Below are 25,979 nucleotides of genomic sequence, written 5' to 3' on the forward strand. Positions count from 1 at the left end.
CTTCAAATTGAATAGAGTAGGTATAGATTAATCTAAAGGTAGGTTTGTATGTGGTTATAAAAAATAATAATACAAAAAAAAGAACTCATCATATTTTATCTTTAAAGTTCAAAACAACAAAAAACAACGACACGCATGATGATGATTTGTTAAAAAAGCTTTTTTTAAATTAATATACAATTTAGCAAGTCCATGAAGCTAGTCAGAACAAAACTCTGTTCAGTTATAAAAGATCTTTAATCAACAATGCATCATCAAGTGAATATATTTCAACGATCATTGCAAATAAACCAATGGAAACAGTTACGGTCAATTGCGCAGTTGAATGTTAAGGTAATAGGTTGAAAAAGTTTAATTATTTCCACTTGAGTTACTAAAAATAAAATATTTTAATCAAACAAAGATAGTAGATACAATAAATGATGCAAATCTAGCAGAAGAATGGGCAAAAGCTAAACCGTTTAGTGAAGTTCCTGGCCCGAATAAGTTTCAACTTATTCGAGGCTTTTTACCAGGCGGTAAAAACTTGTAATTTAAATTTTGATAAGATTCTGATCTTGATTTTTGTCATTAGGAGCCTTTCACAAAAAGTCTATGAATGATTGGGCTTTGATAAATCGACAGCTTTATGGCGATCTTGTACGGGTCCCAGGTGTGTTTGGTAAAAAAGATATTCTACTATCTTTCAATCCGGATGATTTTCGAGCTGCAATTCGATCTGAAGGCATTTGGCCAAAACGTCGTCTTCTTGAAACTTTGACTTATCACCGAAAAGTCCACAGAAAAGATGAATTCGATGATGGTGTAGGGCTTTTAGCAACGTAAGTTTAAAAAAACATTTGTCTTGATTCCTTTTTAATTGAATACTATTCAGGAACGATGAAGATTGGGCAAAGATTCGAACAGCTGTAAATCCAGTTTTAATGCAGCCTCGAAATGCCAGATTGTATCTCAATAAAATGCTTGAAGTTAATAACGAATTTTTACAGAGGTAAGTTTGATAAGCTTTAAAAAGAAGACTTTTAGGTGTTTATAGATTTTTGTTTTATTAAAGAATTCGTGAAATTCGAGACCCAGAAACCTTGGAAATGCCTGCAACCTTCGAAGATGAACTAAATCGTCTAACATTCGAATCAATTGCTGTAGTCGCACTTAATCAACAAATCGGACTTATCCGAAAAGATCGTGATAATGTAGTTGCTAAAAGGCTTTTTAAAGTTCTTCGTAACTTCTTTAATTTAGTTCTCATGTTGGATATGAATCCTTCGATTTGGAAGATTGTCAAGACTCCAAAGTTCAATGAAATGATGAAGAATTATGACGAAATGTACGAAATCATTATGAAGTACATTAATGAAGCTCTTGCTAGAATTGAGAATAATACATCAGTAAGTTCTGAGAGTGACGAAGAGAAGAGTGTTTTGGAGAAGCTCCTAAAAATTGACAAAAAGATCGCTATTGTAATGGCTTTGGATCTTTTGATGGCTGGAGTTGATACAACCAGTACAACATTGGTAGGAATTCTACTCTGCTTGGCTAAGAATAAAGAGAAACAAGAGAAATTACGTCAAGAATTGCGGACCATCCTTCCTCAAAAAGACTCTCTTCTAACATTGGAAAGTATGAAGAATTTACCATACCTTAGGGCTTGTATCAAGGAAGGAATGCGCACCTATCCAATTTCATTGGGAATAATGCGAACTAATGAAGAAGAAATTCTTATGAATGGTTATCAAATTGAGAAAAATCAAGACATAATGCTTTGCAATAATTTGTTACTTATGGAAGACAGATATATTCCCAATGCAAAAGAATTTATTCCAGAAAGATGGGTGCGTGATGAAAAAGCTGATCATGGAACTATTGATCCATTTTTGTTTGTTCCTTTCGGACATGGTTCTAGAAGTTGTGTGGGAAGGAGACTTGTTGAATTGGAGTTGGAAATCACAATTACAAGATTGGTTAGAAATTTCAATATTGAATTTAATTATTCGGTAGAGAATGCTTTTAAAAATCATTTGATTAATGTGCCAGCTATTCCACTAAAGTTTAAAATGAGTGAGTTGGAAAATTAAGCTTTGTTTGTGATATACTTACAAAAAAAAAATGAAATTATAATTTTTAACTAATTAAGATTAATGATAGAAAATATGGAGGAAGTGTAGAAAAATTTAAATCAATAAGAAATAAATAAATAAATAAATAAATTAGAAAATTTGATGTTTCTTTTGGTTCTGTTCCAATTAGTTTGTTTGACTCATTTGTTAGATTTTTGTTTGCAGAAGTTAATTATGCTAAACCCGCTTATCTACAACGATGACAACAAAGATTACAAAACCCACTTTATTTTTGTTTTTATCTTGTTGTTGTTTTTGCTGGCTGCTAATGATATTTTCAAAATCAAGTTTAATGTCGTTTTTTCACCTGTTGTATAGTGGCTAGCATGATAAAGCTTTTTTTTTAGATTGACCCTAAGGCCACACATGCTAATTCTGGTTTTGGAGAGAAAAATCATGTAGGTTATTATTTTATTATTGTGAAGACAGCGCTGTCGACTTTTAACAGAAAGTTTAAATTATTGGATTTTTTTTTTTTTAATATAAACAAAATTTAATTTTGCTTGGTTTTAATAGAATGTTTAATAACTTTTGTAAGAAAAATCATTTAAGTAATTTACGAGAAATTTGTGACATTGCACATAATCTTGTTTAAACATTGGTAGAGAAATTATTTGTTTTATTTTAAAAATAAACAAAATGGCAGCTTTTGATATTTTGTTTTCTATTTTTAATAAAAAATACAATAGTTAACTGTTTGTAAACAACCGAAGTTATATAGTAAAAGACAAAATTTTAAAAAACTTGAATACATTACATTCAAATCAAACAAGGAGGTTTCTGAATTTCAGTGGTCAACGACTTTAAAAATACCTATAGTTTGAAGAATAGTCGATATTCGGACACAAAATATGAAATTACACTAGTACAGAATATAAGCCCTCCAAAAATATCGGTACGACTTTGGTAGCCATTTTGTTTTGCACAGTTTTGCGACTATAGCTTGTAGTTCGGCCAGTTTTGGTATTAAAGAAAAATGTTATGAGACAAAGTTATTGTTAATTTTATTTCTCACAAAATATGTTAACGGTGTTTTGTCTATCTCCCCCCTTTTAGGCAAAAGGAGCAACAAAAAAAAATATTAAAAAACAACGGCAACACTTACAGCTATGAATGATACCTTTTTCAAAAGCCACAGTTGCAAGCTTTATTGTTATCAAGTTATTTAAATCAATAGGTTTTGGAATAATCGAACTCAAAGTTAAAATTAGGAAAAAAAAATTTAAGAACCACATTGAATACTATTTTTGTCAAAAATAATTTTATTGAATTAGTTCCCTGAGTATCATGTATAAAAATGAAGTTTGAGAAAATAATAAAGCTTTAAGATGTCTGGAAAAAAAATGGCTGTCGGAATGGGTCTGGCAGTGTTAGTTATACGATTTTTTTCTTGTCTGAGTGCAACCTACACGCCTAGGTAACAAGAGTTACATATAATGCAAATTACCCTGTACTAGAACCTTTTTCCTATATTAAAAAATTGAAGCCTTTTTGAAGTTTTTTTCCTACAGTTAAAAAACGGTTTGTCAAATCGAAAAACCGTTAATGTAATAAATGAAGGTAATAAAAAGACCTACAAATTAATTTTCAAAAAAGCTCAAATAAAAATGATATGACGAAAATATGGTTTCAAAAAAAAACCACCCTAACTCTTAAACCGAAGGTATAATCGAAAAAAGTATTTTAACATATTTTGTATTAAATTAAATTATCTTCAAGTTTGCGATACATGTTTTTTCTGTAGATTCAAAAATACGTGAGCTATGTGAAAAATTGAAGTTTTTATTAAAAAAACAAAATGGCGGCCAAATGACTCTAGATGCGATTGTGCAAAATGTGGTTTTCGACTCGTGTCTTGATACTCTTTCGAGCCCTGAAGTCAAAATGTGTTCTAAATTTTATCCCAGACCTCCATATAATAAAATCTAACTTTAACGTTTACTAAAATGCGTGTCTGGCAAGGTGTTAGGCTCATCCGATGGGTCTGGCAGCTTACAAACATTTTTCTATTAGTTCCCTGAGTATCATATATAAAAATCAGCCTTGAGAAAATAAGGAAAGTAACTACTTATTTCCGTACCTTTAGCACCTGTTACCGGTAAAATGGCCGTCGGCACAAGGTAGCCGGTATCCATACACTAACAGTATGTCCTAGTACTACGTAATTCCATACATTTTATTCTTGAAAAAATAAGTAATGTCTGGCGGCCCTGGGATCTTGGACCATCTAGTTTTTGAGAAAATTGAAAAATAAAAAAACTACTACTACAGTTTTTTTTTTTTTGCTGTTTCGCCCAGGAACAAAAGGGTGAACGAATTTATCAAAAAAGCAAAAGCCCCTAAAAATATTAAAATTCACAATAAACATAAACTATTTATGAATTTATTTCATTATTTTAGTTTTCTTTTTCTTATTGTTTTATAATTTATTTAGGACTTTAATGATCTTTATCGATGATTTTCAGGACAGTAATATATAATCTTATCTTCTATCTATAAAAGTAATAAAATTTTGTCTTTTCTATTACATTTTAGCGAAGGTATTGCCATTAAATTAAAAGAAATATCCGCAAAGCCTTCAAATCACAATAGTACACTATGGTGTATACGTTTTTTTTTATTTATTTTTTATTAGGATTTTTTGAAAATCCTTTTTTTTTATTAAATAAGCCAAGAAGGAGCAGGATATACGAATTGAATGAGACTTGTACGCGTTCTTGAATATAATGGGATAAATAAAATTGCAATTCTATTTTACACTATCAATAACTGACGAATTAATGGAAATTGAAAAAAAAAAAAACAATCAAAGTGACTTTTTCACCATTTTCGTAAATTTAAATACAAAACTTTTAAGCTCGACATTTTGGTCTCTGTGGTATTAAATTTTCATTTTCTGTTCGTAATACATACTTTTTCTAAAGCTCTTCTTATTAATACTTTAATGGGTCAATTTATATTAATTTTTATTCAAAGCTTTCTACTAACTAAATGTTCGACTGGGTCGCAAATACTTGCTCTTTTTGTTAAAATATTAAAGAAATAGCTTAACCATCAAATTCATTTGTTTCATGTTTTGTTTTGCATAAAAATAAGAAAGCATGAAAAAAAAATTCAATACTAAAAAGGGTACATTTTTCTGAAAGATTTTTGTTCAAAAAATAATTGCTACACATATTCGAAAATATTTAAAAACTAAGTTAGACCAAATTCGAATTTAATAGGTTTTTTCGTTTTGGGTCAAGTTTGATGTTCAAAGCAATGTCAACAGTCGAATCGGAAAAGCTAAGCTTTTTAGGATATATTGATTATTTTGCACAAAACCAATATATGACCATAATTAGCTAATAAAATGATAAGCATTTCATTTTATTGTTTACGAAAATAATTTTTTTTTTTGTTTTTAGACAATCAGTATACTCTAACTGTTAAACGAATAAAGACATAAAAGCGAAGATGCTCAAAACATCCAACAGTTTAAAATGGGCGACGTTATCTCTATCAACGCGCGCTGCTTCTACCGGTAGCTTAAAGGTCAGATAAATAAATTTAATTTATAATACTCCGCAATTTAATATTTATTTTTGTTTTTATTTGTTTTTTTTTTTTTTTCAAACTTAAAAGCTAGAATATTTAGATTCTGCTGATTGGAATAAAGCACGAACGTATAATGAAATTCCAGGACCAACAAAATATGAACTTTTTCGAGGATTTTTGCCAGGAGGTCAATATTATGACAAATCATTTACGGAATATATAATGCATGCTCGAAAACAGTACGGTGATACATTTAAAATTCCTGGAACATTGGGAAAGGTTGATGTTGTTATGCTTTTCAATGTCGATGATATTCAAAAAGTTTTTCGTACCGAGGGTATTTGGCCAAATAGACCAGGAATGGACTCGATGGCATATTATCGAAAGAAATATCGTAGCGAATTGTACGATAAGGCTGAAGGACTTATAGCTTCGTATGATTTTTGTTATCTAGTTTTTTATTTCAATTAAAATCAATCATATTCTTCAATTTTTATTAACAGAGAAGGTAAAGCATGGTCCACATTTCGTACAGCTGTGAATCCTGTGCTAATGCAGCCACGTAATGCAAAGACTTATGTTATCCCAATGCAAGAAGTCAACAATGAATTTCTACAAAGGTAAATACAACATTTTACATTATTTTCTTTACAACATTGATAAGTTAAGTATATAAGTTCAATGAAATGAATATTAAATATTCAAAACACTTTAACTTAACACAACACTGATAAGTAACCAGTCAAGTATCTATCAAAAGTGACTTGTGTTAGATAGTCAAAAATATTGTTTTGATAACTTCTGTCTCTTAATTATTTTTGTTTATAAAATAAAATGCACGACTGGGGTCGCACGTACTTGCTCTTGCAGTTCAAAGCACTTTTATGTTAGTCTACTTGTAGATTTTAGAAGCTGGATCTAAATTTAAAAAAAAATTGATATTGGGGAAGAGCCGTTAAATGAAAAAAAATTTTTTTTTGTTATTTGACTTTTTTGAGAAAAAATAAAAATGCAGTTTTATTTCCACTGCTTTTAATATTACGTATACAAAGTTTAATCAAAATCGTTAGAGCCGTTTTCGAGAAATTCGTAATATCGTATTTTTTGGTATGGGAGGTATACGTTCTAAACGAGATATAAAAAAAAAAAACAAAAATAAAACCAACTTACAGAATTCCATAAAAATCATCTTTACAAAATTTGAAGAAAATCCATCCACCCGTTTAGGCTGTGGAAATGTGTACAGATGGACGCACAGACGCACGGACGGAATTGCGGGACCCACTTTTTCGGAATTCTCCATCATCGTAATGTTGGTTTTGATTAAAACCTCAATTTTTTTATTCGACACGAAACCAATACTTGCCCTATAGAGCAAGTAAAAATATTTTGTTATTTTGGTACCATCACTAGTTCCATTTTTAATTGCAACATTTGTAGAGATATACTTTATCATATTCAGCATTCACTTAAAAAACAAACTTGATACAACAAACAAACAAATTCTTATGATGATACAAAATTACAAAAATAAGGGAAAAAAGCTTCCACAGTCTTACCAATCTGTCTGTCAGTATACGAGTATTTGTCTATCTATATTTACATATATGTTCCACTATCATTTGTAGGAAAACGTTTTTTCAAACCTTAATTCTAATTACTAACCATATAGAGAAATAGAACCTAGAAGGTATTTATCACATTAATAAAATCACATTAATAAATATGTAAAATAAATAAAAACTTACTTTTTGAACAAAATTATTCAGCAATTACACTGGTTAACAAAGGTTCTGTTGCCGAATTAAAAATATACTTTTCTAAAGGTTTTCGGTGTGCTGAATTCGAATCCAAAGTCAGAAATAATTGATCAGCTCCCGGTTTTGAAATATTATCGTTAGAAAATGCAAAAAAATGTTTTTTTTTTGACTACTTCGGACCTTATTCTTTAATATAAGGAAAATTGTTAGAAGATATTTAGTAACGGTTTCTATAAAAACTATTTTCCTTTTTAAATCTGTTTAAATATCTTTGTTATTGTCCGAGATATCTTAAAATGAAGAAAGTTACTTTGGCTTCATATATCATAAAGGAGATAATGACGTTATAAAATTTATGAAATATGCATATCTCGGGAAGTAAAAATGATATCGAAAAGATTTAAACAGATTTAAAAAGTTGGAAAATAGTTCTTATAAAAATCGTTACTAAATATGCACAAACAATTTACCTTATATAAAAGAATAAGGCCCGAAGTACTGCATTTTCTAACGGTAATATTTCAAAAACGGGAGCTGATTATTTTTTTCTGACTACGGATTCGAGTTCAGCATACCGAAAACCTGCAGAAAAGTATGTTTTTTTGTTCCGGCAACAAAAAAAAGTTTAATTTTGTTAACCAGTGTTATAAATAATTAAACTTCGGAAATAGGTACAATGTATTTTTCAAAAACCGGATATTTGTTAAAAAAGAAGAGTGGTTGAAAAAGCAATTTGAAGCTAAAAGTATCTTATTTTGAGATCTAAAGGCGAAATATTTTACAAAGTAATTTGCATAGCGAAGTCCTTAAAAATGCCAAGGTACAATTTTAAAAATGTTCATTTCATATAAAACATTAAACATCGTCAGCAATAGAGATGTTAGCAAATTTAAGAAAAAAAACATTTTTTAGAAATTAAGAGTTTGCAAAAATGAAAAATACAAAAATTAAGAAAGACTGAACTTAATAGAGCAAAAAATGGCTGGATGGATTAAATTTAATTTAAGATGTTTTTTTTTTTTAATTTATATAGACAAGAATTAGGTCTGTTTGGTATCTTTTATGGACAAACAAAAATGAAATCTGTCAAGTTTAAAAGTATTCAATTAACAATATGTATGCCAAAAAAATTCAAAGATAAATTCTTATTTTATTTCGAAAAAGGTTGAAAAAAAAAATCATTTAAAATGTTTGTAATATTTTTTTTTTTTTTTAATTCAGAGTCTTAGGACCATTTTTGCAGAATTTCTTCATTAAATTTATTTGATTTACATATAACAGAAAGGAATGAACTTCTAGCCATTTTTTTTTTTTGCTTTTTTGCTTAAACAGTGAAAGATTGTATCTCACTCTTTTCCTAAAATTACCTAGACAAACTTTTTGTATCATTTAGTTTATAAAATTTAAACAAAATAATCTTTTTTTATGAAAAAACAAAACCGACTTCCATGGATCAAAACTGGGTTTAATAGTTTTTCTAATAGTTTCTATGGCTATAACTGAACGAAATTGAAATGGGACCACATTGCAGCCACCAGTTTTCCAATACAAAAAGAATTATCAAAATTGGTTCACTCGGTCCAAAGTTATGAGGTAACAAACATAAAATAATCATTTTTAGCAAAAAAACAAAACCGACTTCCATGGATCAAAACTGGGTTTTATGGTTTTTAAAATAGTTCTTATGGCTAAAAATGAACGAAATTGAAATGGGACCACACTGCAGCCACCAGCTTTCCAATACAAAAAGAATTATCAAAATTGGTTCACTCAGTCCAAAGTTATGCTGTAACAAACATAAAAAAAAAAAAAAAAAAAAAATACAGACGAATTGAATACCTCCTCCTTTTTGGAAGTCGGTAAAAAATAATAATAAAAAAAAAAAAAAGGCGATTAGAATACCTCCTCCTTTTTGTAAGTCGGTAAAAATTGTTTTTGTTCACAGAAAACTTAATTTAAATTTTAAAGAACGTCAGCAACATCGGCAATTTTAAGTTTATAGAGGTTAAACCGACATTTAAAAAAAAAGATCATCAAAATCAGAGATCTTCTGAAGTCGGAAGTCGGCTAGGTTCCCTAACTAATAAAGTTAAAATTTAATACGTAAGCTTAAGAAAACTTACATTTTTAATAAGACTGATGAATATTTTCCGACAAATATTTAATAACAATTAAGTCACAATATTTATTAAAAAGTCAGTAGAACAAAAGCAAATAACAAAAAAATCAATTTATTTTTTAATTCAATTCATTTTGTAATCTTTGGATGATGAGAATCGTGAGCCATCTTAATCCGTTGTCTTCCATCTTTTTACCAGACCTCCAGTAAGAGCTTTGTGGTTTTGTCTATATCAATTGCTTTTCGTTTCTTGGAGCCTTCACAATCAGACGTACTCGCACGCAATTTGGGAAGCATATGCACTGAAAATATGCCATACATAATTCCTTGCATCACCAATTTTACAATCTCAAACAGTCACTGAACTTGGAAAAAATGCATGAGTTTTTTTAATGCATCACTGGCTTTTATGTAAAATTTTCTTTAAACAAAAAATATATTCTTTTCTTGTCCCTAAAAAATTTAAAAAAAAAATATATAATGAATAAAATTTAATTTTTTGAGATAAACTTTCTCTTCCATAGAATCCGCGATATACGTGACCCAATAACTCACGAAGTACCAGACAACTTCATAGACGAAATCAATCGACTAACCTTTGAATCAGTTTCGGTTGTTGCCTTGGATAAAGAACTCGGATTAATTCGAAAGAATCGAGACAGAGCCGATGCAAAAGAATTATTTAAAAATCTTCAAATATTTCTTCAATATGTTTATGAATTAGATTTCAAACCATCTGCATATAAATACGTCTGGACACCAACATTTGCTCGTTACAAGAAAGCTTTGGATGGTATTTATGAGACTATATTCGGTTATGTCGAAGAAACACTTCAACAGATGGAAAAGAAAAATTTAGAGAACTCTGCAGAAAGAGAATTAAGTGTATTGGAGAAATTGCTGAAAATTGATAAATCTATTGCAATTGTAATGGCTATGGATTTGTTAATGGCTGGAGTGGATACGGTAAGTTTTTCCAATTTTCTGAGACCCTCGTAAAACATTATATTTCCAATATTACAGACCTCTACTGCGATCAGTGGAATTCTTCTCGAAGTCGCTACCAATCCGGAGAAGCAGCAAAAACTACGAGAAGAAGTCCGCAAAGTTCTGCCACAGAAAGACTCGACATTTACTGTGGAATCAATGAAAAATTTACCCTATTTAAGGTCATGCATCAAAGAAGGTCTTCGAATGCATCCGATTGGTGTTGGAATTCCCCGTACAGCTGGTGATGATATTGCTTTAGGTGGCTATCAAATTCCAAAAGGAACTCGAGTACTTTCGAATTCGAATTTATTGCTGAGAGAAAAGAACTTTTTCCCGCGGCCGAATGAATTCATTCCCGAACGCTGGATACGTGACGGACCATTGGAAACTGTTGTAACGCCTTTTTCATATCTTCCCTTTGGTTTTGGGCCACGAATGTGTGTTGGCAGGAGAATTGTTGATCTTGAAATGGAGGTTACAGTGGCACGTTTGGTTAGAAATTTTTATATGGAATTTAATTATCCGACGGAGAATGCTTTTAAGGGACAGTTTCTCAACACACCAGCTATTCCGTTGAAATTTAAGTTTACTGAAGTTGAAAATTGAAATAAATATATATTATAACTTTTAATAAAAATTGGTTTTTATTGGACAAAACTAGAATTTTTTTCGAAAATTTGTCACAAAAAAAAAACTGGTTTCTTTTCCTTTTGACTTGAACAATTCTGTCTAGATTAACGACTGCCAGCAAATCGACTTATAAGAGACTTATTTCATCTCGATTTCTTTCAAGACTGTGAGATGTTACGCCACTGATTTGCACTTTGCTAATTGCCACTTGCAACTAGCTATCTAATCATTATCGCCAATAAGCAATCGAAGAGATTGAAGGGAAAATATTGGTGCCTAGCAAAGATAACAACTTCAAAGCACGGAGTTAAGTAATTATTGTGAAACATTTCACACCTACCAATAAAAATATACCTATGCTTTGTTTTGAAAACACAACTGGCATTGTGTGAAAAAAAAATTAAAACAATAAATCTGTAGTGCGAAATTGCACACTTCACTTAGGATTTTTCTGATCTGTAAATTCTTATAAAATAACCTGATGGATTGAAATCAGATCATCAGTGGATTTATAATATCCAAGAAGTTTTAAACGCTTAATTTAAACACGAAGAAATTAAATCATAAAGATGGCCTGCAAGGATTGTTCTGAAGGTATTTTGTATAGTTTAAGGCAGGGTTGAAAAAAATTATTTTTTAAAATGCGTTTTTTTTTCCATTACAAATTTAAAAAAATATATTATTGCAAAAAAAATTAATGGCAACTGAAAAAAAATTAGCTTGAAAATAAAATTTTTTATTGGAAATAAAAATATTTTGCATTAAAAAAAAAATATTTATCGCAACTGATAAAAAAATATCTGGATTGAAAAATTTATTAATGCAAAATGTGTGCATTAAATTTTTTTTTTAATATTCGTCAAACTTCTTAGGCATAATTTTCGATACTTGTCTTTAAATTAGCTGTTCCAATTATAATATTGAAATTTTTTTATGTTCAAATAGCCGAAATTGTAAGAAATTCAACGAATATTAAAAAAAAACATATTTTTGATTTTTTAAAATTCAATACTTTTTTTTTAATGCTAAATACATAAATTATAACATTTTTTTTTAATGCAAAATTGTTTATTTGCAATAAATATTTTTTTCTACATTAAAATGAATCTTTTTACAACCCCGATTGAAGGAATCTTGAATTTATTATTTATTTAACCAATTTTTTGTATTTTGAAGATTGCAAGTGCACCAGCGATACATGTGGAGAATCTTGTGATTGTTCTGAGACCTGCAAATGCGTTTGTAAGAGTGGAGCTGAGGCAAAGTGCTGCAAGTGAAAAAATTACATCAGGATTTCTGTGTCAAAGAATCAAAAAATGTTAATTTTAATCAAATAAATATTTATTTATAAAAAAAATTTATTTATTTTTTGAAGTACCTTCTTATTGATAATGATTTCGAAAGGTTTAGAGCCAAATAAGAAACAACATTTTTTTTTTGAACCAATTTATCTCTTTTTTGAGAAGCAATTCTTTGAAAATTTGTTAGTCAAATTTTCGTGCCTGCTGTTTATCTATAGAAAAAATGTCCCCGAAACATAAGAAATAAAAAAAAAAAAAAATGGTTGATATTTGGGAAATGAACTTTGGACATGTTGCTTGAAAAAAAAAGAAAAAAATTAAGGCAAAGATCTATTTTTCTAGAGTTTCAAATGTATCCTAAAAAAATAAAATAATAGTAGTTCACTAGTGAACAAACTGTACAGTGTACAGCCTATTACATTAGGGTGGTCCTTAGGAAAAAAAAATTGAGGGCGCCCCCTAAATTGGTTCCAAATCAGGAAAAAAATGCCCTAATTTTTTCAAATTTTTATTCCTAACCCTTCCTGACCCTATTTCATTAAGAAGTTTATACGTATGAATGATCACACATCTGCCATTTACCCAACATTGTACACAGAATATCGTCCCTGCTCTAGTAACTTCATATCAAAAAAAGGCCAGGAAGGGTTAGAGATAAAAATATGAAAAAATAGGGTTTTTTTTCCTGATTTCGAACCAATTAAGGGGGCGTCGCACTCAATTTTCACAAAAAGTAAAATAAGGACTACCCTACTATTACATATGTACTTGTGAAGTTTTTCGAGAATCCATACAAATTTTTATTTTGTTGTTCACCTGTGAACCTTCATGGAGAAAAAAGTAAAGAGTCTTGCCAAATTTGCCCTGCTCAAAAAAACACCCTTTCATCCAAAATAATTGTATAGGGTACCTACAGACTCCGTAGATACTTGACTCCTATTACTGTGTAACAGTATTTCTGAATTTCTATGAGATACCACTTTTAAAACTAATTTATAATAGTAAATGAGTGCTCCCCTAAAACAAACAAAAAAAACACCCTTTCCCTTAAAAATTAATTTTATTTTTGATTTCAATGAGAAGTGGAAAATTGGTACTTTAGATTTTAGACCTTTTATAAACGAATCATTGGCTTTTTGGGATTTATCACAGAATTTATTCTCTCCACGAATGCAATGCTTATACGAAATTTCATAAGGGTGGCCGATAAATTTTTTATTTACTTAAAAAAAAAAAAACACTCTTTAACATAAAAACATTGCAAAGACAATGACCATTTGTATCATTGATTTTATTGAAATTATCGCAAATTATTTCCTTATTTCCAAAAAAAAAACACATTTAAAAACCTATTGACTTCTCAGATTCCGATTTTCGGGTAACATTTTTGTCCCAGTTTTTGTTGTACTAACTCTGAATTTCATCATTTCTTTAAGGGGTAATAACACCTTGTAAACCATGAAATCGAGCGACCAACTAACTCCTACAGTTTTTAACCGATTGGGCTGAAATTGTGGTTTCAGGTTTGTGTGGAGCTTAAAAATACTATTCTCTAGTGAAGTACGCAGGATTTTTTTGAAATATTAAAATTTAACGATTTTATGGTCCTTTTTTCAACGAATTTTGTTTTTGGAATGAAATAATTTTTTCAAACTAATGCCATTTCTTTAAAAATTAATATTTCAAAGAAGTACTTCACTAGAGAATAGTATTTTTAAGCTCCACACAAAATTTCAGCCCAATCGGTTAAAAACTGTAGGAGTTAGTTGGTCGCCAGATGGGAGCACAGAATTTTACTATCATCCTGAACTACGCCGCCATTTAAAAAATTTCACATCATTACAAAATTTAACAGTAGCCTATTCTGTTACCTATTAATATACTTAATTAAAATAAACAAACACCAAAAGAAAATAATATTTCTTCTCTGTTTTATACGGTGATGAAAATGACGCTCGATTTCGTGGTTTACAAGGTGTTATTACCCCTTAAAACAAAAAAAAACACTCTTTCACTTAAGATAATTTTAAAAACTATTAAGATTCTTAGTTCTTATAACCAAATCAAACTTTTTCACAAGGTTTAAAAAAAATTTGAAAATGTATGTCAGCTTTTATGATAGCTTTCTCACACACAACTCAACTTCTCAAAAAAACACAAAAATATTTTTATTGACCCCTAGTCCCTGCTTTATCTAAAACCTTCAACCCGAATTTTATCTTTTGATCCTTGGTTCTAATTTCAAAAGCAAACTTTTTCGGAAGTTTCATGAAGGTACCAATTTTTTTTTTAATGCTACTGTAACAACAACAAAAAGAAAAAAAGCTGATTTAGCTGGTAGTGTGCTACTTAACCCAAGTAACAATTTCAAACCTCGGTTACAAAATAACCAAAGTTATAAAATAACTGCAAATAACCGCGGTCAAAAAGCGGCTATAAACGGGTTGTTAAAAGTCTGTGGTTAATTTTAGGTTAGAAAAAAAACCCAGTATTTTCGAAGGTTTGTTTTGGGTTAAAATTATACGTAAAATAAACTTTTTAGTCATAAATTAGTTTAAAAAATTCCATTTTTAAACTAAGGAAATATTTTGGCTATTTATTTACTTTTATTAAACCCAGGTTACATTCTTGTTATTTTTTCAACCCAATTTTTTTGGTTAAATTATAACCTCAGTTTGAAGTTGGTTTTAAAATAACCAAATTTCTTCAAAAGTTTCGGAAAAGTATTTAAATAACTCGTTTTTGACACAAAGTCATAAATAAGTTTTTAAATAACTTCTAGTTTTGTGTTTTAAGGGTTAAAAAATAACCAAATTTTGGCTCCAAGTTTGAAGTAAGTATTTTAATAACTTTTTTTTTCGCACAAAAAGTTTTTTTTTAAGTTAGAATTTAACCAAATCTGATCCCAAAGTTTTAAGTAAGTATTTTAATAACTCTTTTTTTACCCAAAAAGTTATTTATAGGTTATAAATTAACCAAATTTTATCTATAGTTTGAAACGAGTTTTTAAATTACTCACTTTAAGATGGAAGTTGTTTATTGGTTTAAAATTAACCCATTATAGAACCTAAGTTTAAGGTGAGTTTCTAATTAACTTCTTTATTTTTGTCTTTTATGGGCTAAAAAATAACCAAATTTTCATTACAAGTTTCAAGTAAGTATTTAAATAACTCCTTTTTTACACAAAAAGCTATTTATAGACTAGAAATTAACCAAATTTGACCTTAAGTTTGAAACGAGATTTTAAATTACTGACTTTTTACCATTAAAGTTGTTTATTGGTTTAAAATTAACCCATTATAAATCTTAAGTTCAAGGTGAGTTTCTAATTAACTTCTTTATTTTTGTCTTTTATGGGCTAAAAAATAACCAAATTTTCATTACAAGTTTCAAGTAAGTATTTAAATAACTCCTTTTTTACGCAAAAAGCTATTTATAGACTAGAAATTAACCAAATTTGACCTTAAGTTTGAAACGAGATTTTAAATTACTGACTTTTTACAATGAAAGTTGTTTATTGGTTTTAAATTAATCCATTATAAATCCTAAGCTTAAAGTAAGATTTTAAATAACTACTATAAGTACGTATAAGTTTTTAATCAACTCGTTATTTACCTTTTAACAACCCTGGCAATTTTTCAACTAAGTTCCAACCCAATTTCAACTAACCAACAACTCTCCACACATACACATTCACCATACTCGAGCGTCGCGCGTCGCCCATCATATTTTTGTCTCTCATTTTTCTCAGATCTCTCAGTATTCTTTTGTGGCTGGTGGTAGCAAGTTATTGTGCGAGAAAGTTTTTGTGAAAAAATATAAATTAAATAAAAAAAAATATCTGTCTGTGAAAAATTATTAAGAGGTAAGTTATTTGTTTATAATTTATTTTAAATATTGTTATTTGTTTATAATTTATTTTAACCCTTTGCTTCCTAGTGGTTTCAGCATGATACCACCTATTAATTACTTTGTTAGTTTTTTTTACTACAAAATGGACTTTTCCTTTTGTACTCTCAGCTCAAAACATTCCTTATACAATGTTATTACTAGTACAATCATTATTTTTTTCATTTTAGTGTGTTGTTAGAAAATATCAAAACTTTTTTTCAAGATATTTGTATTTTTTTCCGGGAGCGAAGGGTTAAATATTAAATATTGTTTAATAAATAACTTCAGAGTATAAAAAATAACTTCTGAGTTTGAAAAATATCTTCTGAGTTTGGAAAATAACTTCTGAGTTTGAAAAATATCTTTTGAGTTTGGAAAATAACTTCTGAGTTTGAAAAATATCTTCTGAGTTTAGAAAATAACTTCTGAGTTTGAAAAATATCTTCTGAGTTTAGAAAATAACTTCTGAGTTTGAAAAATATCTTCTGAGTTTAGAAAATAACTTCTGAGTTTGAAAAATATCTTCTGAGTTTGGAAAATAACTTCTGAGTTTGAAAAATAACTTGAGAGTAGGCATACAGATAACTTAGCGCGTCTTTTCATTTGTCTTTCTCATTCCGCGTTATTATTCCAAGCTTGACTGTTGATAAAATCACTATAATAAAAATGTATTCTATCATTAAAAATAAAATTTGTAGTAGAACTACTTTTAAAAGAAAAGTTAAAAAAATAATATTAGAAATGCGTGAAAAAGAAAGAATTAAAAATCTTGAACAAGTTTTTCTTAGCAAGAGGTTATTTGAAGTGCAGCAACACCTTTCGGAAAATGAAATAAGTGCTAATTGTGAACAAGGTTTTTCTAACACGAAATTTGAAGAGTTGCAACACCTATCGAATATTATTTCTGAACATGAAAGTGACAGTGAAAATTCTGGAAACAATTGTGTCGCTGTCTCAACTAATTTTGAAGCTATTCCAGAAAATTTAAAAAAAAACTTAGTATTATGGGCTATTCAGCATAACATATCGAATATTTGCTTGCGTGATTTGCTTAACATTTTGCATAATTCTCATCCTTATTTGCCATTAGACCCTCGAACATTATTACAAACTCGCGTTTCCCTTGAGAAAATTTTTATCGAAGTTCCACCTGGTAGATACTGGCATTTCGGTTTGGTTCGCGCTCTTACTAAGGTTTTTGAAAGTGTTCAGACATGTCAAACAGTAATATTCTTGGACTTTAATATTGATGGGATTCCTGTTAGCAAAAGTTCAAAGGGCCAATTTTGGCCTATTTTGTGTTCACCAGATGGTTTTCGTGTGCCGCCGCTAGTAATAGGTGTTTACTACGGAATGGCAAAACCTTCAAGTGTTAATGAATTTCTGCGATTATTTCTTGAGGAGGCTGTTAACATTGATGATTTGAACATTGGTTCCAAAAAAATAAGTTTTAAAATCAGGAATTTCATCTGTGACGCCCCCGCTCGTTCTTATTTAAAAGGAATCAAAGGGCATAATGGTTATTTTGCTTGTGAAAGATGTAATGTAGAAGGGGATTATAATTACAAATCTCACCAAATGTGTTTTCCAAACCTATCAAAATCACTTCGCACGAATGATTCTTTCCGGGCTGGGATACACGAAGATCATCATACGCAACCATCTCCATTAGAAAAACTTCCAATAGATATTATTATGAATTTTCCTCTAGATTACATGCACTTGTTGTGCTTAGGTGTCATGAAAAAATTGTTGGTTACATGGATTAAGAATAGAACCCTTAAAACAAAATTCTCGGCAAAAAACATTGAGAGAATCTCTAAGACCTTAGTATCACTACGAAAATATGTTCCATGCGACTTCAATAGAACACCTCGTGGACTTGATGTGATAAGCTTTTGGAAGGCCACTGAATTTCGTATGTTTTTGTTGTACTTAGGTCCGGTTGTTTTGCAAAATGAAACTCATGAAGAAGTATATGCCAATTTTATGGAACTACACTGTGCTGTTTCAATATGTTTGAGTAAAAATAAACAAGTTTTTGTTGATGTCGCACAGAGTCTGTTCAAATCATTCATATATAACTTTTCTAGTATCTATGGAGCTGAAAACATAAGTTATAACGTTCACAATTTATATCATGTCGTAGATGATGTTAAATACCATGGACCTTTAGATAATATAAGTGCTTTCAAATATGAAAATCGTTTACAATATTTAAAACGTCGAATAAGATCTGGAAACAGACCCCTGGAACAAATTGCAAATAGGATTATCGAAGATTTTGAGAATGTAGATCTAATTGATGTAGATGAAAACAAAACTCCTATGCTTTATATGAAAGATAGGAATAAAATATGCAAAATTAAACACTGTGTTGGAATCTATAGAGCAATTCAGCTTCAACATTTTGTTTTGAAGTCGTCACTTGCAGATAGTTACTTCTTAACAAACTCAGAAGAAATTGTTAGAATGGAGTTTGCAACATATCGACATGGCATCCCAGTTATCTATGGTTCAAGCTTAAAACAAAAACAAAATTTTTACGAAAAACCGTTCTATTCTAAATTTTTAAGCGTTTATAAATCAAATGAAGAAGAAAATTTGCCTAATTTTTATAACATAGAAAATATTTCCTCTAAATTTTTCAAAATAACTTTACCAAACACTGAATCTGTTTTTTTTCCATTAGTACATTGTTAATCAAAATGTATTGTGTTGTGGAGACGCTCGAAGATGAAGGGAAGTTCGTGACGGCAGTTCCCAAAAATTGGGTCATCGATGGAACGAAGCTATTATGGCCAAAGTCCAAGAAAGATTCCATTTGCGGTCGGAAAAATTGCATCACAGCATCGGATGATTGGCAAAGCATAGCATGCAAATTAATATTTGATGACATCGGTAAGATACAAGTTTAACTACATCTTTTTTATTTTATTTTTATTAAGTTCACTTAGACCACTTTTCTCCAAGTAAAATTTTATTCGTATCTAAACTTAAAGCAGTTTATCCTGGGGGCCTATTTTTGACAGCTTAGTTACGTTAATTTTGATACACTTTAGGTCCCCTTTCATATACTTAAAGTAATCGCGGTTATGGCCTTTCAATATTTTTATATTTGAATAACGCTTCATAATATTCTACACAATGAGATTTATTACAGAAATTAAAGTTTTTTAGACCGGTCTTTCTTATATAAACACATTACATTGTCATCGAGTGCAATTCAGCATCAGCCAATTTGCAAAACAATATCGCAAATTTCGCGAAGAACAATGGCGCCTTAAAACACGACTAGCAGGTGTTTTTGCGAGCGGGTGCAATAGCAAAACTCACAGCAACCCTTTTTCTCTTCGTTCACGACAGCGTGCGTGAACGAAAAGGCGTCACGGCGCGGCGCCCACGACTACAATCGACATGTTGATCTTGTGTGATCGATACAAGAGCAATAAAACAATAAAACATCGACCTTTTTTCACTTCACTTCGTTGACAAAATCAATAAGTGTACTGTACAACAATAAAACAATAAAACCGCGACCTTTTTTTTACGTCGTCCAAGACAGCGCGCTTGAACAAAGCGCCACCCGCGACCGACGGTCGACTTGTTGTTCTTGTGTGTTCGATACAAGATCAATAAGTGTACAGCGATAAAACAATAAAACAGCGACCTTTTTTTCGCGAAGAACAATGGCGCCTTAAAAAAAAATTTTCGACCAGCAGGTGTTTTTGCGAGCGGGTGCAATAACAAAACTCACAGCAACCCTTTTTCGCTTCGTTCACGAGAGCGCGCGTGAACGAAAAGGCGCCACCTACAACATTTAAATATACATTTTTAAAAAGCTAGAAACTTAGTCATATTTGTAAAATTAAAATTAAGTTAATTGAATTAAGAGCTTTTGAAAGAATGGTATCTGAACTCAGATTTTTGAAAAAAAAAAATTATTGAAGAAATTTTAAGATGTCGTTTTTTAAACTTTTTCGTAATATAAAATGCATTTATTTTCAAATTTTTCTGACCACATTTATTACGATTTGAAATTATAAAAGAAAATGTCAATATGTATTACGGTTTATGAAAAAAATTAAAAAGTATTTCATTTTCGAAGAACTTTTTTTAATAGAAGTTTTGAAAAAAAATTTTACTTATTTGTTTTTTAAAGTTCAACATCTAAATATAAAGTCATTTTTTCTTCAGTCAATAGCCCTTATTGTTGAAAGTTAAATAGCAAAAATTTAAAGTTCTTATTTACCAAAGTCTTTGAGAAAATTAATTATTTCAAAGCAAAAATTCAGTTTTTATAAAAAAAACCCATTGAAATTGAAATTTTTTTCAAAAACTCTTGATTAAATTTAGTGGATTTAAATTTAGGAGATAAGAATGAGCTTCTGGCTTTTTAAAAATGTATTTTAAAATATTGTAGGTGTTGCCGTTGTTTTCAAAATATTTTTTTTGTGTTTAAAGTCAGATTATGAGAAAATTGCATTTATCTCTTAAACGATGGAAGATTGTCCCTTACTCCCTTATATTTTTTTTCCTTAAATAACCTAGAGAATCTTTTGCTATCATTTGTTTTATGAAATTTAAGAAAAAAAATGGTTGTGTTCAAAAAAAATTTAATTGTAATTTTAAAAAACAATACGGTAACATCGGCAATTTTTAATCTATAGACTTTAAAGCATTTTTAATTGCCTACGTTTGAAAAAAAATCGTCAAAATCTGAGCTGTTCGGCCGGTCTTAAGCCGCTTCACCTTTTGAACAAATATTTTCTTGTATCCCTTTCATGCCACTTATATTTACGACAAAACATGTATTTCCTTTTAAGGTTCCTGGGAGGAAGCAGTTCAGAAGGAAAAGGATGCCGAGTATTTGTCTTCTTCTGAAGAAAATACGGAAGAAGTGACCATCGACACCAATTCTTCGGAATACATGACAGATATGAACAAATTGATGTCAACTTTGATTCCTAATTCTGGTAAGTTTAAAATGTATAAACATGGGAACAAAGTTACTAATTTTGTCATACTTACTTCTCATTTTCAAGACGTTTCCTCGTTCACCCCCCCAAATGAAGATGTTACCATCACTAATGTCATTTCCGACTTATACACGTTTGAAGGTAAAAAATGTATTTTAGCACTAGTACAATTTTCAAAGTCGTTTTTAAACTCCAGCTTATCTTAGACTGGGGTTTATCCAATGTTATTTGAATAGGATAAACCCCAGTCCCTCTTAGTAACAGCTGAGATAGCATATTAGTTCTTTCACTAACCGTATTACTTTTTTTTGTATATTACTATAACTCTTATTTTTAATTGTTTATAGGCCCCAGCACCAGTACCCAATTCAAGGAACTGTCGTCCAAAATAGACGAAATTTTGGAAAGACAGCGTTCCACTGAGGTGAAGGTGCAGGCCATGCAAGGAATGCTGGAGGCATTCATGGCGAAGTCCGAAGTTTCGGTCAATTTGTTGGCGTCCAAAATTGCAAAAGAGAATGCAGAGGAAGTGGATGAGGAACTGCAACTGGATGAAATTTTCCCACTTACCTCTGTCCAACAAATTGAGGAAATCGAGGAAAAACTCCATCAAAATGCAGCATTCAAAAAAAAATTGGTAAGTACCAAAATATACGAAATATGCAATTTTCTCACAATCCGACTTCAAACACAAAAAAAATATTTATAAAACAACGGCAACACCTACAATATTTTAAAATACATTTTTACAAAGCCAGAAGCTTATCTTAAATTTAAATTCACTAAATTTAATTAAGAGTTTTTGAAAAAATGGTCCTCAAACTCAGAATTAAAAAAAAAATTTATTAAAAAAATTAAAAATGACTTTTTTCCAAACTTTTTCTAATAAATATTATCAGTTGAATTCCGAAGCAGAAAAGGTAATATATATCACACTTTTGAAAAAACAATTAAAAATAACTTCAATTTCAATTGGTTTTTTTTTTTGATAAAAACTGAATTTTTGCATCCAAATAATTAATTTTCTAAAAGACTTTGGTAAATAAGAACTTTAAATTTTTGCTATTTAACTTTCAACAGTAAGGGTTATTAAATAAATAAAAAATAATTTTATGTTTAGATGTTGAACTTTGAAAAAAAATAAGATACATTTTTTTTCAAAACTTTTATTAAAAAAAGTTCTTCGAAAATGAAATTCTTTTTAATTTTTTTCATAAACCGTAATACATATTGACATTTTCTTTTATAATTTCAAATCATAATAAATGCGGCCAAAAATATTTGAAAATAAATGCATTTTATATTACGAAAAAGTTTAAAAAACGACATCTTAAAACATATTTTTGTTTTCTTTCAGGTCCGTAAGTTGAGCTCCTATGGGGGGGCCAACGGAATGAAAACGATCCGCACTATTTGCAAGTGCATTTTTACGGATCCACTACTGGCAGAACATTCTTGGCTGGGGACTAATGCCAAAAAAAGTTTCAGCCAATACAAATTCCTGTATAAAACTATATTGGAAGCGGTCCGATCAAGGTACCCCACTTATAGTGAAGCTGAGGGTGCTTCATTTTTTAAAGGCTTTTTGAAGCAAGCCCCATTTCGAATGGGAAAACCGTCCACGTAAGTTAAAAAATAAAATTATAATCAACATTTAAGTTAACATTTTTCTCATTACAGAAATACCAGTTCCAACACCAGCTCCTCTGCCTCTGACGGGCAATCCACAACATAATTAAGTTAAGCTATTTTTTATTTTTAGTTTTAGTTTTACTTTTACTTTAAGTTTTAGTTTTAGTTTTACTTCATTAAATAATGTTTCACTAAACTTAAATTTCAGCGTTCTTATTTCAAATATTAAATTTTCAGCTGGGAAGAATCTTATGGTTTGCAGCATGTTGGTAAGCAAACATTTTATAGGTTTTTTAAAATCTGTAAATAACCGGTTATAAAAAAGCTGTGAAGTAACGTTTATTACAGGTTTTATAAGAACCTGTACGAAGTTATTTACAGGTTTTATAGAAACCTATAGGTAAGCGGTTATAAAAAAAACCGTCAAATAACGTTTGTTATAGGTTTTATAAAAACCTGTACAACGTTTATTACAGGTTTTAAAAAAACTGGAAGAAAACGGTTATAAAAAAAACCGTTAAATAACGTTTATTACAGGTTTTATAGAAACCTATAGGTAAGCGGTTATAAAAAAAACCGTCAAATAACGTTTGTTATAGGTTTTATAAAAACCTGTACAACGTTTATTACAGGTTTTAAAAAAAACGGGAAGAAAACGGTTATAAAAAAACCGTCAAATAACGTTTATTAGAGGTTTTATAAAAACCTATAGGTAAGAGGTTATAAAAAAAACCGTAAATTAACGTTTAATACAGGTTTTAAAAGAACTTGTTATATTACAGGTTTCAAAAAAACCTGTAATAACGTTAATTACAGGTTTTATAATAACCGTAGTAAAACGGTTATAAAAAAAACCGTCAAACAACTCAGTACAGGTTTTTTTTAAACTGTATAATAACGGTTTGTAAACGGTTATAAAATAGCCGTAAATGGTTTATTTCAAGTTTTTCTTTGACTAAAAATAAACAGTTATTTAATAACCGTGAAAATTAGGTTTTTAAAAACCCAGTATTTGTAGAAAAAAGTGGGTTTTTTAAAAACCCGATTTAGACGAAGTTAAAAAATAACTGACCATTTTCGGTTGTGGAGACGTTTCTGGAACGTCTTAAATACGTTTATTTAACGAGTTTAGTAACTTATCCGTTAAATAACCAGAGTAAATATCCGGTTTATTTTCCGCTTTCTAACCACAAAATGTTATTTGGGAAGTTGCCCTTACAGAATAATTTAATCAGTTGAGTCTGAAAAATTACTGGAGTGGTACATAAAAAGCTTTTTTAAAACCCTAACAATAATAAAGATAACAGGTTATTATAAAGCACACAATGAAATCATTAATGTAAGCACTCAGCACCTATAAAGTACGTTTTGTTTTGTAAACAAAACTTTATCTACCGGCAAAAATATTTAGAGTGCAAAAAAAAGTTATCTTTTGCAACTGAGAGGTGTGAGCAATTGCACACATCACCTAAGTTTTTTTCCGATAGCTTTTTTCTTATAAAAAAGCATGTAATAGGTAGCAATCGAACTGTATTCAAACTTATCTCTATCAGTGAAGAGTAATAATTCGTAAAATCTGTTAATTTGTTGTGAGAGAAAATCACAAAATTTTTAAATATGCCCTGCAAAGATTGTTGTAAAGGTAAGAATTAATTGAAAGGATTAGGTATAAATTGTGGGTTTACTTATATTTTTTTTTTTTTCTTTTAAGACTGCAAATGCACCAGCGCTAAATGTTGTCAATCCTGCAATTGTTCTGATAATTGCAAGTGTGCCTGCAAGAGTAATGCCGATGATAAATGCTGCAAGTGAAGACACCTTTTTGAAAACGCAACTTATTGTTACTAATGTTTAGATTTAAAAATGGAAGTGTAATTCAGTAAAAAAAATAAATTTAGGGTGGGCCAAAAAAATCGAAATTTTTTTTTTTTATTTGGCACTCCGAAAAATCGATTACTAGACACCTCTAGAATATACACACCAAATATGAACTTTTTATATTAATGGGAAGGTCCTCCGCTTCGCAATTTTTCGCATCAAGCTTCTACTAAAAAAAAATCATTTTATTTTAAATCGACTTTTTAGCAAATTTCTTTACATATTCTTGTGGGAAATTGAACTCTCTACAAAAAAGGCCTTGAACACTTTTTTCGTTTATCTAACCGTTCAATAAATATTTGAGGTCCAAAAATCGAGAAAATCTTTAAAAATTCGTTTTTTGTTCTTAATTTTGTAACAAATTGAAAAATTTTAATAATCAAACGCATAAGACATATTCTTGTAGAAAAAAGATTGTTCCTTAAAAAAGGTCTTGATAACTTTTTTCATTAATCTAACCATTCTAAAGATATTCGAGGTCAAAATTAAAAAAAATTATAATGCATACGAGTCATTAGAAAACTACTGAAATCAGTGGGCATTGGTTTCGATACGAATATCTTCTAAACGGTAAAAGCAATCAATTTGATTGCAAGGAATTTTTTATAGAACGTTTAAGCCTCTACAAGAATATATCTTGATAATTTGAAAATAATGAATTTCCAGTGAATTAGAAAATTTTGAAAAGAAAAAAAATGTTTTTATAATTTTTTTTAAATTTGACCTCGAACATCTTTAGAATGGTTAGATTAATGAAAAAAGTTAATATGACATTTTTTGTGGAACAATCTTTTTCCTACAAGAATATTTCTTGCGCGTTTGATAATTATTATCTTTCAATTTGTTACAAAATTAAGAACAAAAAACGAATTTTTAAAGATTTTCTCGATTTTTGGACCTCAAATATCTATTAAACGGTTAGATAAATCAGTCGAATGTCATACAAATTTTGCAATTTTCTTTTTAAAATTTAATAGAGTATGAATAAATTTGTTGGGTCTTTGGTATTTATAACACCTTTTTTAAATCTTTATCAAATTTTGAGTAATTAATTTTTTTGGGTTGGTTTTAAAAGAATAAGAATAAGAACCGGAATCACTTTTCTTCACCATAACGACGCACGTCCAGTTTTCTACTACCTACAT

General features: G+C 29.6%; 3 protein-coding genes and 1 long non-coding RNA gene across 5 annotated transcripts; all 4 read left to right on the forward strand.

The window, feature by feature from the left end:
* Nucleotides 1-194: 194 nt before the first annotated feature.
* LOC129913262 (cytochrome P450 CYP12A2-like) lies at nt 195-2,173 on the forward strand. The gene is made up of 5 exons (XM_055991847.1): nt 195-333; nt 404-518; nt 575-821; nt 875-991; nt 1,055-2,173. The coding sequence occupies exons 1-5, from the start codon at nt 247-249 to the stop codon at nt 2,073-2,075; spliced, it is 1,587 nt and encodes a 528-aa protein (XP_055847822.1). The 5' UTR covers nt 195-246; the 3' UTR covers nt 2,076-2,173.
* A 3,344-nt stretch (nt 2,174-5,517) lies between these two features.
* On the forward strand, nt 5,518-11,180 carry LOC129913265 (cytochrome P450 CYP12A2-like). Its single transcript, XM_055991850.1, has 5 exons — nt 5,518-5,651; nt 5,742-6,088; nt 6,158-6,274; nt 10,058-10,499; nt 10,557-11,180. The coding sequence occupies exons 1-5, from the start codon at nt 5,574-5,576 to the stop codon at nt 11,127-11,129; spliced, it is 1,557 nt and encodes a 518-aa protein (XP_055847825.1). The 5' UTR covers nt 5,518-5,573; the 3' UTR covers nt 11,130-11,180.
* Nucleotides 11,181-19,053: 7,873 nt separating this feature from the next.
* On the forward strand, nt 19,054-24,156 carry LOC129913269 (uncharacterized). 2 transcript variants are annotated; one of them, XM_055991855.1, is made up of 6 exons: nt 19,054-19,246; nt 21,172-21,321; nt 21,391-21,465; nt 21,672-21,961; nt 22,682-22,947; nt 23,005-24,156. In XM_055991855.1, exons 1-6 carry the CDS (start codon nt 19,054-19,056, stop codon nt 23,057-23,059), a joined length of 1,029 nt encoding a protein of 342 aa, XP_055847830.1. In that variant the 3' UTR covers nt 23,060-24,156. The 2 variants fall into 2 exon arrangements, with proteins under 2 accessions (XP_055847830.1, XP_055847829.1); XM_055991854.1 differs by having other exon boundaries at nt 21,172-21,465.
* A 49-nt stretch (nt 24,157-24,205) lies between these two features.
* LOC129913279 (uncharacterized) lies at nt 24,206-24,721 on the forward strand. Its single transcript, XR_008772021.1, has 2 exons — nt 24,206-24,598; nt 24,668-24,721. It is a non-coding gene; the product is annotated as an uncharacterized LOC129913279 (long non-coding RNA).
* Nucleotides 24,722-25,979: the final 1,258 nt, after the last annotated feature.

This window comes from Episyrphus balteatus, chromosome 3 (genome assembly GCF_945859705.1).
Source record: "Episyrphus balteatus chromosome 3, idEpiBalt1.1, whole genome shotgun sequence".
In the NCBI taxonomy this organism is placed as follows: domain Eukaryota; kingdom Metazoa; phylum Arthropoda; class Insecta; order Diptera; family Syrphidae; genus Episyrphus; species Episyrphus balteatus.

Excerpts from the sequence above, each read along its gene's own strand:
- LOC129913269 (XM_055991854.1), top strand. The coding sequence starts at position 19,054 with ATGTATTGTGTTGTGGAGACGCTCGAAGATGAAGGGAAGTTCGTGACG. Across the intron at positions 21,466-21,671 it reads CGACTTATACACGTTTGAAG|GCCCCAGCACCAGTACCCAA; the intron begins GTAAAAAATGTA and ends AATTGTTTATAG. Across the intron at positions 21,962-22,681 it reads CAGCATTCAAAAAAAAATTG|GTCCGTAAGTTGAGCTCCTA; the intron begins GTAAGTACCAAA and ends GTTTTCTTTCAG.
- LOC129913265 (XM_055991850.1), top strand. The coding sequence starts at position 5,574 with ATGCTCAAAACATCCAACAGTTTAAAATGGGCGACGTTATCTCTATCA. Across the intron at positions 6,089-6,157 it reads GCTGAAGGACTTATAGCTTC|AGAAGGTAAAGCATGGTCCA; the intron begins GTATGATTTTTG and ends TTTTATTAACAG. Across the intron at positions 10,500-10,556 it reads TAATGGCTGGAGTGGATACG|ACCTCTACTGCGATCAGTGG; the intron begins GTAAGTTTTTCC and ends CCAATATTACAG.
- LOC129913262 (XM_055991847.1), top strand. The coding sequence starts at position 247 with ATGCATCATCAAGTGAATATATTTCAACGATCATTGCAAATAAACCAA. Across the intron at positions 519-574 it reads TCGAGGCTTTTTACCAGGCG|GAGCCTTTCACAAAAAGTCT; the intron begins GTAAAAACTTGT and ends TTTTGTCATTAG. Across the intron at positions 822-874 it reads GGTGTAGGGCTTTTAGCAAC|GAACGATGAAGATTGGGCAA; the intron begins GTAAGTTTAAAA and ends AATACTATTCAG.